This window comes from Sinocyclocheilus rhinocerous, unplaced genomic scaffold (genome assembly GCF_001515625.1).
Source record: "Sinocyclocheilus rhinocerous isolate Xijiao unplaced genomic scaffold, SAMN03320098_v1.1 scaffold366, whole genome shotgun sequence".
Lineage (NCBI taxonomy): Eukaryota > Metazoa > Chordata > Actinopteri > Cypriniformes > Cyprinidae > Sinocyclocheilus > Sinocyclocheilus rhinocerous.
In genome coordinates this window covers 600621-614069 of record NW_015660877.1, presented here as the reverse complement: position 1 = coordinate 614069, position 13449 = coordinate 600621, and the positions used below count along the sequence as shown (strand labels likewise).

The 13449-nt window shown below is 37.1% G+C and overlaps 1 protein-coding gene across 4 annotated transcripts in view; it reads right to left on the bottom strand.

Moving 5' to 3' along the window:
* The window catches only part of LOC107725481 (phosphatase and actin regulator 2), a 39264-nt gene continuing 25815 nt past the window's right edge, over positions 1-13449 (bottom strand). For 3 of the 4 annotated variants that reach the window (XM_016534749.1, XM_016534748.1, XM_016534750.1), the window contains 10 exons: positions 12192-12335; positions 9890-10114; positions 8511-8970; positions 6956-7128; positions 5551-5707; positions 5175-5230; positions 3887-3948; positions 2669-2806; positions 1351-1427; positions 1-741 (listed from right to left, as the gene is read on the bottom strand). In XM_016534749.1, the coding sequence (XP_016390235.1) occupies positions 726-741; positions 1351-1427; positions 2669-2806; positions 3887-3948; positions 5175-5230; positions 5551-5707; positions 6956-7128; positions 8511-8970; positions 9890-10114; positions 12192-12335 (1508 nt within the window). In that variant the 3' untranslated portion in view covers positions 1-725. The remainder of the gene's footprint in view (positions 742-1350; positions 1428-2668; positions 2807-3886; positions 3949-5174; positions 5231-5550; positions 5708-6955; positions 7129-8510; positions 8971-9889; positions 10115-12191; positions 12336-13449) is intronic. The other variant, XM_016534751.1, reaches the window with a different exon arrangement.

Sequence of the window (13449 nt, the reverse complement as noted above, 5' to 3'; positions counted from 1 at the left end):
CAACAACACTGTCAAGGCACAACTTAAATCTGATTACATTCTATTATATTCAGGATGTATTGATCTGGATACAGACGAATAATGGCAGTAATAAATCTGGACATCACGATGCCCAAATAGACCTCAATATCCATGTAATATACACTGGACCAGATACATGAGTCTTATAAAAATTTTTTTTTTTTTTTTCACATGCACGGATATTCATTGATATTACTGGACTCTGCATGAATACTGCAAGAAATATGGAATATATACAAAACAAAACACACACAAAAATCCTCTGAGCTGCACGCAGCAACAATGCGAGCCACTGATGAGTCACTGCACGCGCTTCAATGTTTTCACACTGCTGTGCTTAACCTTGAGAGAATATCAGGGACACTTTAAATTAAAAGAGTGCAAGTCTTGTCCTTAGTGTGTGCAAAAACATTACAGATATGAAAAGAAAAAAAAAACGTGTCAGAACCATTGCATTGCTTTATCTTGTTTGAAGGACCCTCTCTTTCCGTTTCGGTTCGCAATGGCATCCCAGGCCTATCTTTAGCCGCGCCGTAGCCCTCTAGTGGCTGAAAGCAAGAACCAAAGTACAGCCGATGCCAGAGAAGAGCCGGCTGCCGCAGGGAGCCAGTCTGTTAGCCTCTCGGCAGGAAGCATGGCGAAGAGACAGGAAGAGAGAGCCTCGAGTTAGCAGCTATCCAGAACCCCCACAACCAGGCACCGCCTCAGGGCCGATGAAACCTGCCACAAAACAGAGAGAGCAGACGCTAGTTTAGCAGCGATGCCAGCAGACGGGACGCAGAACAGATCGGAGCAATATTTAGAGGAAACGAGGCAGTGGAAAGAGCAGCTGATGGCATCTTTTTATCACTAGCAAGTCTATTAACACGCCACTTGACAGATAAAGAACGGTGCCAGATACATACTGACAGATGTCTAATACATAAGAGATGCAAAGTAATTCCACTTTGTCTATGCATTTACAGCAGTTTGACCCATTCCAGGAGATCTGCAGAACGACTGATGATAGACACGAGACAATCACCTCCCACCATGGGACTTTTCACTGTATTTCAGGATTACTCCCATCATGCTCACAACATACTTTAGGACTTCAAGAATGTTTACTGTGGGAACGGCCCATTTCTACCTTGACAGACTGACAAAGTCGTATTGAAAAATGAACTGCAGTGGACTGTAGGTCAGTGAAAGGCTAATGTTCAATTATTATGGAAATAAAACGTTATACTGACTGAAGACCTTCTGTAATGTCTATTCAGTGCTTTACTCGTCTCCCACAAAGGTTTAAATTCATCCTCCTTTGATCCGGCCGCTAGCACACAAACGTACCTGGTAAACTGTTTGCTTTCTTCATGGACTTCCATTTCTTTGCTTTTAAATTCATTAAGTTCTTTACGTATAGCAGCCTGTGACAAGAAAAAAAGAAAGGTCATTCGTGACAATGACAACTGAGAGTTTGTAAAATTAAACACTTTTGGAAACGACGCAAAATGAAAAATTATTTAAAAGTTTACGATCAGTTAAAGAAATTTCTTACGCTCACCAAAGCTACATTTATTTGATCAAAATATTGTGAAATATTACTACAATTTAAAATAACAGTTTTCTGTTTGAATGCATTTCAAAATGTAATTTATTCCTGTGATGGCAAAGCAAAATTTTCAGCAGTTATTACTCCAGTCTTCAGTGTCACACAATCCTATTAGAAATCATTCTAATATGCTGATTTGGTGCTTATGAAACATTTCTTATTATTATCAATGTTGAATATTTTGAGGAAACCATGACACATTTTTTGCAGTGTTCTCTGTTGAATATTAAGTTCAAAAGTGCAGCATTTATTTGAAATGTATTTATTCATAATTATAGTATGTTAATATAATGTTCATTAAAACAGCACTCTTCATTTTCATGAACTACTGACAAGTATTTGAACTGTTGTTAATTACCATATTTTAATGCACAAGTCACATGCCCAGTAGGTGGCATCTGTGACCATACAAAAGTAATAAAATGTAAAATAACTTACATTATTGATCACACTATCCAGATTTACTCTTCTCCAAATTATACAAGAGGGACACTTACAGAGTTGATATATAACAATATAGATAGGTAATGACTATTTATCCTGTTTATTTAATTATACATAATAAAGGAATGGTTGTATAGAATGAAAATGTGTCATTATTTACTTTGGAGCACATAACTTTTGTCCATAAAACAATACCAGAGCCTGTCAAAGTGCTGAAAAAAGTCTTATAAAAACGCTATAAATCCAAATGATTTCCTGTGTTCAACAAGAAATAACAGCAGGAAACAGGTTTAGAATTACATGAGTTTTCATTTTTGTTTAGACTGAATTACTCCCATTTTGGGAGAACCATTAAAGCATTTGTGCTCTGAAATATCTAAAATGATCTAGAAGATCTTTTAATTTAAATAAGCGATTTGAATTAGTTTATGATTCCCGTTGTCTTTAAAAACAGAATTAAAATATATATTCCAAAAATAAAATATACACACACACTTCCAACAGTTGGCATGGTGTATGTGCATGTGTGGCATTTGTGAGGTGCATCTTCAGAGTTCTCTACAGCACAGCATGCACAATGTAAAGCAACAGTAAGAGAGAGGAACGGCTTACTTTGTCTGCAGGGGTTAACTTGGTCCAGGGCTTGTCAGCACGGCGATCATAGTCTTTTGCTTCTGTGACCTCCACATATTCATTGAAGCGCAAAATTCTACGGGCCACCAGCTCTGCAACTGTAGGCCGGACGCTGAGCTACAAACACAGAGCAATTCCTCGAGTCACCTTTTAACGTGTGTGCAGTCACCTTTAATAGGAGTTAAACATGTTCCTTCTAGCCTAAGTAATAGCTTATGTAAGTGAAACAATGAATGTCAAACTACATTTCTTCTTTGATAATGAAGCAGGTTGGATGTGACCGACTTTACAAGTGAAAATATTTAGAGATGGTTTCTATACCTGCAGTCATTTGTCTGAAAAGAATTGTCCATTATTGCAGTTTCTGCTCGAATTGGTCAGTTTTGAGAAAATCTCTGTAACTATTGAACCATCTTATAGATCTGGCCTATCCGCCCGATTACATCCTCTGCCCTAATTCTCTCCATAATATAGGACATTAGCAGCAAACTAAATTAGAAGGCCATAATTAAAACAGTCAGACTTCCAGCCACCACTCTTACAACATGTCAGGAATATAAAACTCTTTATATTCCCCACTACACCTCACCCATTGTAATTAGGAGTTAGCAAGTGGGTTGCAGACACAACCAAATTAACTCTTTAATCTAATTTCACAATAGCAGAGGAACGTCAAAAAATATTAAATAAATTCAAGTACAAGCACATAATCAAAATATCAATTAGTATCTATTAAAGTTACGCATTGAGCTACTAGTCTCTTGGCACATATTATATATTTTATTTTACTTCCTTGTAAGGCCAGCAGATGGCGCCACAATCCACTATTTTCCACTAGATTATGTCACGGCAATGATTTTGATTCATGATGATTCATTACTTCTTTCAGCATTATGCTAAAGTAACAGGTTATGAGTTATTTGAAATTAGAGCAATACATTTAACTTATACCTGTAATGTTTTAATATCTGGCATTTCTAATTTCTATGGAAGCCCATTTTTTCCACATTGCTTTGAGAAATCATAATTATCACATAAGTCGTCAAAATTATGAGATACTTAGTCAATTATGACAGGAAATGTTTGTCCATTATTTTAGAATTGTGACTTTGCAATAATTATGATTTTGTCATATTTCTGACCGATTCAACAAATGATGATAATCTGACTTGTCTAGCAGACTGCAGAAGGTTGTACCTTTCGGGATAGCCTTCTTTTAATCTCCTGCTTGGCCTCTTGTTCTTCGTCCTCATTTTTCTCTAAAGGGACACAAGAATGATTTTTATCATCAATGTTCAGTTTTTATCCTATCCAGTGACCAATATTTGCTCTGAAATTCAAACACATCATTTGACAATTATTGTAAAACTGTGAATAAAACTTTAAAACAAACCAAGGTCACTAAAGACTAACTGACATCGATCTGACAATGCAGATTTTTAGTCTTTCTTGTCAGAAAGCGATCATAGTACAGTGAAAGTCAGCGGAACATAACATTAAGTGATAGTCTAGAATCAAAGCATGGTCAGTGATGAGTTCAAAATGTAATTGTGTAAAATTGGCCAAATACTGAATTTGCCATGGGACCATGAGAATCGCTTGGGGTCTCATCTATCCTACACTGACCTCTTGATTTAATTGGTCCTGCTGTTGTCGTGACGTTATGCAACAATTATGTACCTACTTTTATTTTTCTATTTATAAGACAACCTAAAAATTCTAATTGACACTATACTTCTTATGATATCTTCACTTATCTATATCTTATTTAATAATGTACCTCAGTTCAGGAAACAATAATAATGACTTGTTTATATATTATAACTCTAAATTTGGGACATTCAAGCCCTCTAAGGGATATTTTCTGGGAAGATTCATTATATCTCAGGTAAGCATCGCAAGCTTTAGGCAACTCTTTGTTGAATTGCTTAGCTTACACCTTCCTATTTGTCAGCATATGACTTACAGCTTGTTAGAGCAGAGCTCCTTCATCACATTCCTAGGCTTCATCAATTATATCACATAAAACCAAGGCAATAGAAAAGGCAGAACGACACAGGAATTGAGACGACACAGCGATGCCTGTGACTCAGTGAACGCCTCTCCAGCATCAGAGGCAGCAATAAGCAAGAACAAACATTAAAGCCCTGGGCATCCAAAACAAAGCAACTGTCTACAGACTATGTAAATGAGATCGTGACAGAGGAGACATACGTTTCAGAATATTTCTCTGTTCAAGCTCTTCTGTGGTGGGCCTTTGGCTCAGCCGTCTATGGGAGGAGAAAACAAGAATCAGTCTGGGGAAACCACAAAGACTATTAATGAATATATAGACTGTGTTTTGTAAAGGAAAAAACAGGCCCAATTTATACTTCTGAAAAAATTCAAGGTTACCAGAAACAAAAATTTCGGTCAGCCCTGGGCATCCAAAACAAAGCAACTGTCTACAGACTATGTAAATGAGATCGTGACAGAGGAGACATACGTTTCAGAATATTTCTCTGTTCAAGCTCTTCTGTGGTGGGCCTTTGGCTCAGCCGTCTATGGGAGGAGAAAACAAGAATCAGTCTGGGGAAACCACAAAGACTATTAATTAATATATAGACTGTGTTTTGTAAAGGAAAAAACAGGCCCAATTTATACTTCTGAAAAAATTCAAGGTTACCAGAAACAAAAATTTCGGTTAACAAAAATACAGAAAATACAAAATACAAGAAAAAACAAAAATACAAGAAATACAAGAAACAACAATTCAGTCAGGTGTATCCAAACTTTTGACTGTCAATTTATAATAATCAATATACTGTCAATGTTAGTGTCCAAAACATTTTAGCAATACAGAACAGCATAGTTTAATGTACCTGACTAGTTTACAGCCAATCTGCTGCCATAGCTCCTGACGCTCCGTCTCTGAGGTCCGTGGGAGAATGTTCTTCTCTTCTAGCTCCTTCTTGCTGGGCCTGTTACCAAGTCTGATGGCAAGTGTGTCCTTGCGGCGAATTTTGCTGGCAAGTGAGCCTACAAACAGAAAAATTAATAACAAACTATGCATGATATATTGGTACCATATTGGTTATTAGCCAATATTAGAGCAATTTTTAATGTATCATTACAGGTTGATGGATATATATTTGTATATAATGGCTGAGTTTGTGATATTTAATTGCGATTGATTGTTGATGATAGCAAATGTAATCTAAATGTAAAAATTACACTCACTTAAAGGAATAGTTCACCCAAAATGATTTACTCACCCTCATGTCTTTCCAAACCTGTATAAGTTGCTTTCTTATGTTGAACACAAAAGACGACATTTTGAAGAGTTTTGAAGAACCAAAGTTGTTGGTCCCCTCTGACTGGATGAAATACTATGGAAGTCAATGAGGACCCTCAACTCTTTGATTACCGGCATTCTTTAAATGACCTTATTTTATGTTCAACATAAAGAAACTAATACAGGTTTGGAACGACATGAGGTTGAGTAATTTTGGATGAACTATCCCTTTAAAGTTAATTTTAAAAACAAATTATCTAACACTATAAATGTATTTTTCTTTTCTTAAAATCACACTTTTTTTATATTCACTTGCAGCATTTTAATTTTAAGGTTTTGTGTGTGTGTTTTATTTTTCAGTTATTTAGACAAAATGGTAAATAATTTCAATATCTGCCATTCATTAGTTATCAGCCATGATACGAAAATTATTATTGGCTCACCTGCACTGGACAGTACATTAGTACCAGTGCAACCCTAGAAAAAAAACTTTAAAACATATTTGCATTCTGACACCAGTGAAGCATCTTCAGATTGCAGTGTGGAAAGAACAGAAAACGAGAAACAGGCGTCAGTCTTTGCAGAAATGTATTGTGCATAGTGCACTGGCAGCAGAGACTGCAGAGTAACCGGCATGTCAGAAAGCAATGCTGACTAGACACAGCATGTTTTTCCAGTTTGACAAACTAAAGGCTTGTAGCTTCAAAGAATTTTGGCAAAGCTGTGATCCAAGAGAAAATTCTAAAATGCAGATACCAAGAATGTAACTTCTTGGAAATATATCAATCTTTACTGTTGTGTTGTTTATACATAAACATTAGGCTGAAGACACACCTTTACTAGAATACTCTAAATTCATATGCAGAAGAGCTGCATACTTAAGGCCTTTCAGTTACAAAATTGAGCTCTTTTTAAATGCCTTTAGTGACAGAACATACAGAGAAAAAAAGGGGTTGGGATCTAAAAACACAAACCAGACTTTGAACACATACTAGATGTATACTCATCATCCTCATCCTCCTCTTCATCATCCTTGTAGAGTATAGGTCCGTCTGAATCGGAGTCGTTTGCCTGGTTTTCTCGAATGGAGTCAGGAATGATAGTCACGTCTGGACTTTCAACATTGACGGTTTGATTTCTCTCCCCTGCATCAGTCCCAACAATTCTACAAAAGGCAAAGCAAAATACTCATTTAGTCTAGCTGAAACATTCATTGGAATGCGCAGATATAATAATCAGTTTACATAATCAAATGACATTAAATGTGGTTTATAATGTCATTTAATGACATTATTCAAGACATTAAATGGATCATACATCATTCATTTTCCCGGAGGTTTATTTAGAAATGGAGTAAAGTTTTGTCTGTGCCAAAAGTCATAATTTAGTTTTTCATGGCCATTTTCTACCCTTTCTCTGACGCTTTGAGAAAAATGGTTTGTTTTTGTCTGCTGTGCCTTTAAGAAACAGCCACTTCATATGTGAGGTGAGCAACAGAGTTGATCGCTGCACTTCAGTGATCACACTTTGTTTTTGTTTTTTTACACACAAGTAGCACAAGTTTGACAAATTGTCCTACATACACCCTGATTCATCATCATGCAAGCCCTTCAGTGCGGTTGTTTTGCTGTAATGCTGTAGGTCTAGCTAAAAATTTGATTATACACTATCATGTGATAATGTACTAGACAACTCACTATATTACTACAACTTTATCACTAGCCACATTTCCTGTCACGCAAGTTACAAGATCAAGGTCTATTTGATGTCTCATCAAATACTGATTACAAAACCATTTTGGAAAACGATGAATAAACAGTACAACTAAAAAAAAAGAACAATTCTTTACGTAGCAGAAAGAATTACACTACTGGTCATAAGTTCAGGGTCAGTATGGGTGTTTTTCAAAAGAAATTAATATTTTTATTCAACAACGACATATTAAATTGATCAAAAGCAACAGTAAATACTTTTACATTTTTATAAAAACATTGTATTTTAAATAAACGCTGTTCTTTTGAACTTTCTATTCATCAAAGAACACTGAAAAAAGTATCATGGTTCCCTTTCAGTCGGTCACTACGAGTCACGTCGTGACCGACGAATTGGGATCTCAATATCAGCATATTTGAATAATTTCTGAAGGATCATGTGACACTGAAGGCTAATAATGATGCTGAAAATACAGCTTTGTTATCACAGGAACAAAATACATTTTAAAATACATTTAAAATAGAAAAGAGTAATGTTTTAACTGTATTTTTGATCAAATGAATGTAGTCTTGACCCCATACGTTTGACCAGTAGTGCACATTGTTGTGCAAGTTTATCCCAATCTATTAGACATTTGATTGGAGGACGACACGGAGCATGACTCAACTGCAACAATAGTTTTACCTTTAGGGGAAATATAGAGTAAGAGCACATGGCACACAGACATGAATGTGTTGTATAATCTAAATCAACAGCACAACATTAGAGGAAATACAGAATTTACAAAGTGATACTAAACATTCACATGAAAAATGCCAACACATGTAAACTGACCTCTGTGTCTGGTCTGCCACTGCCCTCTCTTTCTCGGTTTCACTCTCTGTGCTCACAGGCTGCCCTAAAGTGTCTGAAGAAAGTCCATTTGAAGATCCAGCGAAGGACGTTTCCTCTGTGGTTTGGTTAACATAGGGTTGCTTTTTGTGCTTCTCTGCAGACGACTCCGAGAGATGACTGGCACCCTTCCCATTCAGAGATGTCTCCTTAGCCTTGTCAATATTGGAGGTCACTTCTTTTTTCTTTTGGTCCCTTTTAGAAGAGCTTTCCGTGGTCTCAGATGAGGTTTTGGAAGGGGGCCGTGGTGACCTAGAAGGTTCGGTTTTCTTGGCAGACTTGGGTTGCGCTTCTAAGCTGTTGTTCTTTGGGGTCTTCGAGCTGGTCAATGAAGAAGATTGTCCTGAGGCCTGAGAGGAACTCTTGGATGTGCCTGCAGTTTTTTTAGGATTCGAAGGTTTAGCTGTGAAGAAATTGAAGGAAATTAGAGATCTTAAAATGATGAGTTTATGGACACATCAACAACAATGATGGCATTTTAAATGGTTTTTCTAAGAATAAAACCTGGATACTTAGAGATAATTACAGAACTAAAAGATAAAAAGATAATATGGTGTATGTTCACATGCAGGTTCACCACTAAAAACAAACTTCCTATGTGAAGGTCACTGCTGACCAAAGATAAGAGTTTAGTTTAACATTCACAAGAGCCAGGAAGTACAAAACGCTGTAAAACTATAAAACACAACAATATGCTTTAAAAAAAAAAGTTCATTTAAATAAATAAATGCTTTATCAGTTAAAAGAGGAAGCTTTCAAGCCACCAATGATGAGCTGCACCAGAGACACACAATGGATAGGTAAAAGGACAAAGGAATAGCACAATGTGGAACAATAAGCCCGTTTATAGACTATTACATGAGTGTGGTGGTGTACATGCACAAAGTCCCAGTTACATGCAAAATGCAACACATTTATTGTACCATTATATTCAGACAAAGGCAAACATCAATAAAAGATTATAATGTGTTTAACCAATGAGACAGCAGATATGTAATGCAAGCACAATAACAACACAAGAAAGCCATACTGGGTCACAAATGAGTCAGGATGTCACTTTGCACAGTAGTGGACTGGATACCAATCCCAAGCTAGTTAAACCATATAACTTAAAAAAAAAAAAGCTGTCTAGCAAACTATGCATTTCCCTTTCTCAAATAATGCATATAGATCCTTTTCTAAATGTTCCTCAATAGACCAAGTTGGTTCCCAGTGATACCGGTCAGGGGGAAAGAGACGCAAACAGGACCTCTCCATGCAGAGCTTGTTCACCACGCATGCAAGCACGATGCTCTATTCACATCACTGACACGTGCACTTACCATTGCCACGAGCGGCAGTTCGTGTGGTTTGTTTGGGTGGAGGAGCGGAGACCTGCTTATTGGTGCTCTTGGTTACCTTTTTACCCCCTGCTTGGCCCACTTTCTTCACGCCTGTGCTTGTGGCCTCACCGGAGGGTTTTTGGGGTGTGGCCTGATGTTTTTTAGTAGGGGTTTTTGGAGCGGCTGACTCACTGGCCTGCGGGCTGCATTTGCTGTCCTTCCTCTCTACAGGAGCACAGAGGATCAGAGCACCCTAAACTGTTATTGAACATGAAGACCCTCGCAACAAAGCTCTGATCGTGTCAGCACTAAAGTAGTGACACTAAACAGCCTACAGTATTGTCATACATTATGACATCATTTTATTCAGCAATGATGCATTAAATCGATCAAAAGTGACAGTGGCTACGTTTACATGCACAATTTTTGGACTGAATTCATTCCGATTGATGAATCTGAATGTAGTGTTTACATAAAGAAAGTGATCGGGTTGATGTGCGTGTTTATATGTCACAAGTTGCACATGCGCAGTCCTTTCAGTTTCGGGGTTTAGTCCGATCGAGTGTTTACATGCACTCTCAATCGTATTAGAAAAGGAATAAACCACCCCCCCCTTCAATCCGATCGAAATTTCATTCCGATCGAGCTCAATCGGATCGATTAAGGTGTTTACATGAAGGTTTTTCAGTCCGATTGAGCCGTCAATCCGATTACAAACGGATTATTTGGTTGCATGTAAACGTAGCCAGTGAAAACATTTATAATGTTATGTTACAAAGGTTTATTTCTCAAATAAATGCTGTTTTGAACTTTATTCATTAAAGAATCCTGAAAAAAAGTATTACGGTTTCAATCAAATAAATATTAAGAAGCACATCTGTTTTCAACATTGATAATATGAAATATTGATTGAGCAGCAAATCAGCATATTAGAATGATCTCTGAATGATCATGTGACACTGAAGACTGAAAATTCAGTTTTGACATTAAAGGACAAAATTACATTTTAAATTATAGTAAAATAGGAAACAGTAGTTTGTATTATATTTCACAATATTAGCAGTTGTCAAATTACATTTTAAATATATAATTTAAAAACAAAACTCTCATTTTTATAATAATAATTTTGCACAAAATTACTGTTTTTACTGTATGTTTTATCAAACACATGCAGCCTTGGTAAGAATTCTTTCAAATCCTTAAATTTAGAATGGTAATGTGTGTATATATAATTAGTAGTAATTTAATTGGTTTATTATTTATTAAACATTGGTCTTAAGCTGTTGGTACTGTTTTATAAAAGCATTTTATAATGGGTATTTTTTTTAGGGACGGTGGAAACGCCTCAAACGGTGTAATGCTTTAGTGAATCCATCGCCAAAGGCCTCTCCAAGATTAGCCCCGTGAAGAGTAAAATATACTCATTTGTGGGAGAAAAAGTGGTGGAAACAATTACAGAATTGTTGTAGAACATTAAAGGGGCAGAAATTATAAAAATACAGTTTTGACATTGCCCTTGCGCATCTTATGACTGTGGCCACAACTTCTGCCCACAACTCCGAAAAAATGATGTCCAAAATGATGTCAGTCTAAATGACATAATGTCCATTACCTAAAAGGATGGTTTCAATACAAAGCATTTGATGTTATTATTAAAAATGGTTTTAATGTACCATCAACCAAATCTAGACACTCAAGGGTATCTCGCCAGAGGTTCAGACGATCAAGAGACATTCATTAAAGACACATATGGAGAAAACAACTCAGTGAATAAAACCAAACACACTCTGGAAATAACCATCTCAGGAAATGTCCTTGCTCTACAAATAACTTCATTTGTACAGTTTATTAAAAACTTGACCACATCTTCATTTCATTTCACTGAACACTGCTCCAAAGCTGCTCAAACTTCCTCTAGTCTAGATAAACACCACACACTATATCCTTACTGCCAGTCTTTATCCGTCCATTTGCTCTTACAATACAAGCGTTGATTTTACTAATGTTCAGCCACAATGATATGGATGGTGTGATCTGTGATGTGCAGAAATTACACTGAAAGAGCTATTTTAATATGGATCACTTTGCTCATGCAGTGAACAAACTGTTGTGAAGAAACTTAAAGACCACAACATGAGCATGCCGTAAAACCCATGAAAGGACCCTCCAGTTAGACTGAATGATTTAACTTATTAGTGGCTTGAGCTTAAAACATCAAAAGATACAGGAGATTAGTAATACGGTTAAACTCATGTTGAAGATTCAGCATCTTTATTTTGCGAGACTAAACAGAAAACGGTACCTCCTGGGTCCTCTGCCACTGCTGCAAAGTCTGGTTTCTCTTCGGGGACCAGTTCTGGTGTTTCAATGTCTACTTTGACCTTTTCAGTAACTCCACTGGGCACTGCTGCATGACCATTCAAGGTCTCTGTGTTCAAAGGATCGTCTAAAGATACAAACATAACAGCAAACATAACTCAGTCATCATGCAACCCAGACTACATGCCTGCTATCCAGTAAAAACACAATTTTGTTTGCATTAATATTCAAGTCATTCCTCAGATGTCCTTATAAAAAGCTCTGGTTTCCTCATGCAAGACTGAGAGCTCAACAGAAGGCCAAATACGACTAATAAAAGTATTACTGAAATTCTTTACTCTGAGCCTGAAGATTGGGAGGGATTCTGTTGTTCTCACAAAGTCATTTTCAAAATGTTGGATATGAACAGTAAGTCCAGGAAGTGCTTAGCTTTTACTATATGGATAACATCAATCAAAGCCATTTAATGGAAAACATTCCTGGGTGGTAGAACAAATTATTTATCTCTATTGCTAAAGCACCCTATGCATATCAGATGTGTATGTAGCGGTAACTGCGGCTACAGACATTGAAAAAAGTTCTAATGAGTTTGTCTTCTACTGTAGGTGGTGGTATCACAGTGGTTAAAGGTTTAAGATTGCATCCGATAACCCACCAGCACCACTTTATACATAAAGTACACAGAATATTCCTCCATAAAACCTCATTGAACCATGGGTTGCTGCAGGAAACCGTCCTTATAGTGTACTATAAACCAACCATAAATAATCAAATAATTTTTTCTAGAGTCTACAGCATTGTTTTAATATTACAGAAAACGGGTTAATGGCCATCCATGCACGCTCAGTATCAGTGGGAAAGTCGTGGCCTAATGGTTAGAGAGTCGGACTCGTAACCTAAAGGTTGTGGGTTCGAGTCTCGTACCGGCAGGGATTGTAGGTGGGGGGAGTGAATGTGCAGCGCTCTCTCCCACCTTCAATACCACGACTGAGGTGCCCTTGAGCAAGGCACCGAACCCCCAACTGCTCCCCGGGCGCCGCAGCATAAATGGCTGCCCACTGCTCCGGGTGTGTGTTCACGGTGTGTGTGTGTGTTCACTGCTGTGTGTGTGCACTTTGGATGGGATAAATGCAGAGCACTAATTCCGAGTATGGGTCACCATACTTGGCCACATGTCACGTCACTTTTTAAATAAAAACCTTGGATTGTTTTGGTTATTTTCTATGAGTTTATGGATATGC